The sequence below is a fragment of the Corvus brachyrhynchos genome, unplaced genomic scaffold (assembly GCF_000691975.1).
Source record: "Corvus brachyrhynchos isolate BGI_N302 unplaced genomic scaffold, ASM69197v1 scaffold543, whole genome shotgun sequence".
NCBI classification, from domain to species: Eukaryota; Metazoa; Chordata; class Aves; order Passeriformes; family Corvidae; genus Corvus; species Corvus brachyrhynchos.
In genome coordinates, this window is record NW_008237236.1 from 40,248 (window position 1) to 42,159 (window position 1,912).

General features: G+C 63.9%; 1 protein-coding gene across 1 annotated transcript in view; it reads right to left on the minus strand.

Annotated features, from left to right (window-relative positions):
- Positions 1-1,912, minus strand: part of EIF3K (eukaryotic translation initiation factor 3 subunit K) — a 12,977-nt gene that overhangs the window by 6,918 nt on the left and 4,147 nt on the right. The window contains exons 2-5 of the mRNA XM_017729554.1: positions 1,672-1,840; positions 1,468-1,588; positions 270-344; positions 34-161 (exon numbers count right to left, since the gene is read on the minus strand). Coding sequence (XP_017585043.1) covers positions 34-161; positions 270-344; positions 1,468-1,588; positions 1,672-1,840 — 493 coding nt within the window. The remainder of the gene's footprint in view (positions 1-33; positions 162-269; positions 345-1,467; positions 1,589-1,671; positions 1,841-1,912) is intronic.

A 1,912-nucleotide genomic window follows, 5' to 3' on the forward strand; every position in this document is an offset into this window, starting at 1 on the left:
AGATTCCCCCCACCCCCCCAGAACCCCACAAACCCTTTCAGGACCTCCCCAGGCCCCCCTTGAACCTCCCAGGACCCTCCAAATCCCCCCTCACATTTCCTGACGGAGTCCTCGAAGCCGGTGATCCCCTCCAGCAGCTCCATGTTCTCATCCAGCGCTTGCTGCCGGAATTCCGGGGGTCGCCCCCCACATTTAGGGGTCCCCCTCTGTCTCCAGGACCCTCCCCCTGGGTTTCGGGGACCCCTCCCTCCCGATTTCGGGGGACTCACCCAGAAGGACTGGAAGTGGCAGGTCTCCAGCAGCTCCCCCAGGTACAGGATCTGCCGGATGGGCCGCTCCTCCTGCTGCATTTTGGGGAGGTCAAGGGAAAATTCGGGAAAAAAGGGGGAGCGGAGGTGCCCCCTCAGCTGAACCCGGAAAATTTCCCCCTCCCAGATCCCAAAATCCACGGGCCTGGGGGGATTTGGAAGGTAGAAACACCACATTTGACCTCTCAGAGGTGGAACTGAGGGGTGTGAGGCAGGTGAAAGGGGGGTCCCTATGGAATTCTGGGGGGCTCTTATGGAATTTGGGGGTGGCAAAGGAATGGGGGAGCCCCCAGGGGCTGCACCTCAAAAATCGGGCCCCCCAAATCCCTAAACCCAGGCGTTCCGGGGAGTCCCAAGGAGCAGACCCCAGGAAAAAAGGGGTGGGGGGGAGCAGGCTGCTCCTGGAATTGGAGGCCCCTCTGGAATTCTGGGGTTCCCTATGGAATGGGGGGAGTTCCCCAGGGTTTTACCCCCAAAATCAGCCCCCCAAAGTCCCTAAATCCAGGAAGGTGCTGCTTCATCAGCCTCTTTGGAGGGGCTCGAGCCTCCGGAGAGGGACCAAGAGACCCAGAGCTGGAAACAGGAGGGCTCCCTTCCCTCTGGAATTTTGGGGGTCCCCAGGGAACTGAGGGGGATCCCCATGGAATTGGGGGGGAGCCCCAGGGAATCCCGGGGTTCCCCAGGGAACTGGGGAGTTCCCCATGGAACTGGGGGGTTCCCCATGGAATCCTGGGGTTCCCCAGGGAATTGGGGAGTTCCCCATGGAACTGGGGGGGATCCCCAGGGAATTGGGGGGATCCCCATGGAACTGGGGGGGATCCCCAGGGAATTGGGGGGATCCCCATGGAACTGGGGGGGATCCCCAGGGAATTGGGGGGATCCCCATGGAATTGGGGGGGTTCCCCATGGAATTGGGGGAATCCCCATGGAATTGGGGGGGATCCCCAGGGAATTGGGGGGGATCCCCAGGGAATCCCAGGGTTCCCCAGGGAATTGGGGAGTTCCCCATGGAACTGGAGGGGTTCTCCAGGGAACTGGGGGGGTTCCCCATGGAATCCCGGGGATCCCCATGGAACTGGGGGGGTTCCCCATGGAACTAGGGGGGTTCCCCATGGAATCCCGGGGATCCCCATGGAACTGGGGGGGTTCCCCAGGATACGTGAGCCTGGTCGATCATGCACTTGCAGAGGGTGAAGTCGGTGTGCGGGAGGTTGGTGAGGGCCTTGAGCAGGATCTGCGCCGTCACCCCGGTCTGGAAGAAGGCGGGGTTGAACTGGTACCTGCGCACAGGTGGGCCCAGGTGAGGGGGCTGGGGGGGCTCAGGGACCCCCAAACCCCCCCCAGAGCCCCCCGGAGCCCTCACAGCTTCAGCACGGCCAGGTTGGCCTCCAGGTCGTAGGCGTTCTCCTTGGCCTGCGTCTCCACGTAGCGCTCCAGGGTGGCCAGGTTCTCGGGGTTGTACCTGCGCAGGTGAGGGGGGGCTGGGACCCCCTGGGACCCCCCTGGACCCTCCTGGGACCCCCGTGACCCCCCTGGGGCCCCCCGTGATACACCTGGGACCCGCCTGGACCCTCCTGGGACCCCCGTGATACACCTGGGACCCC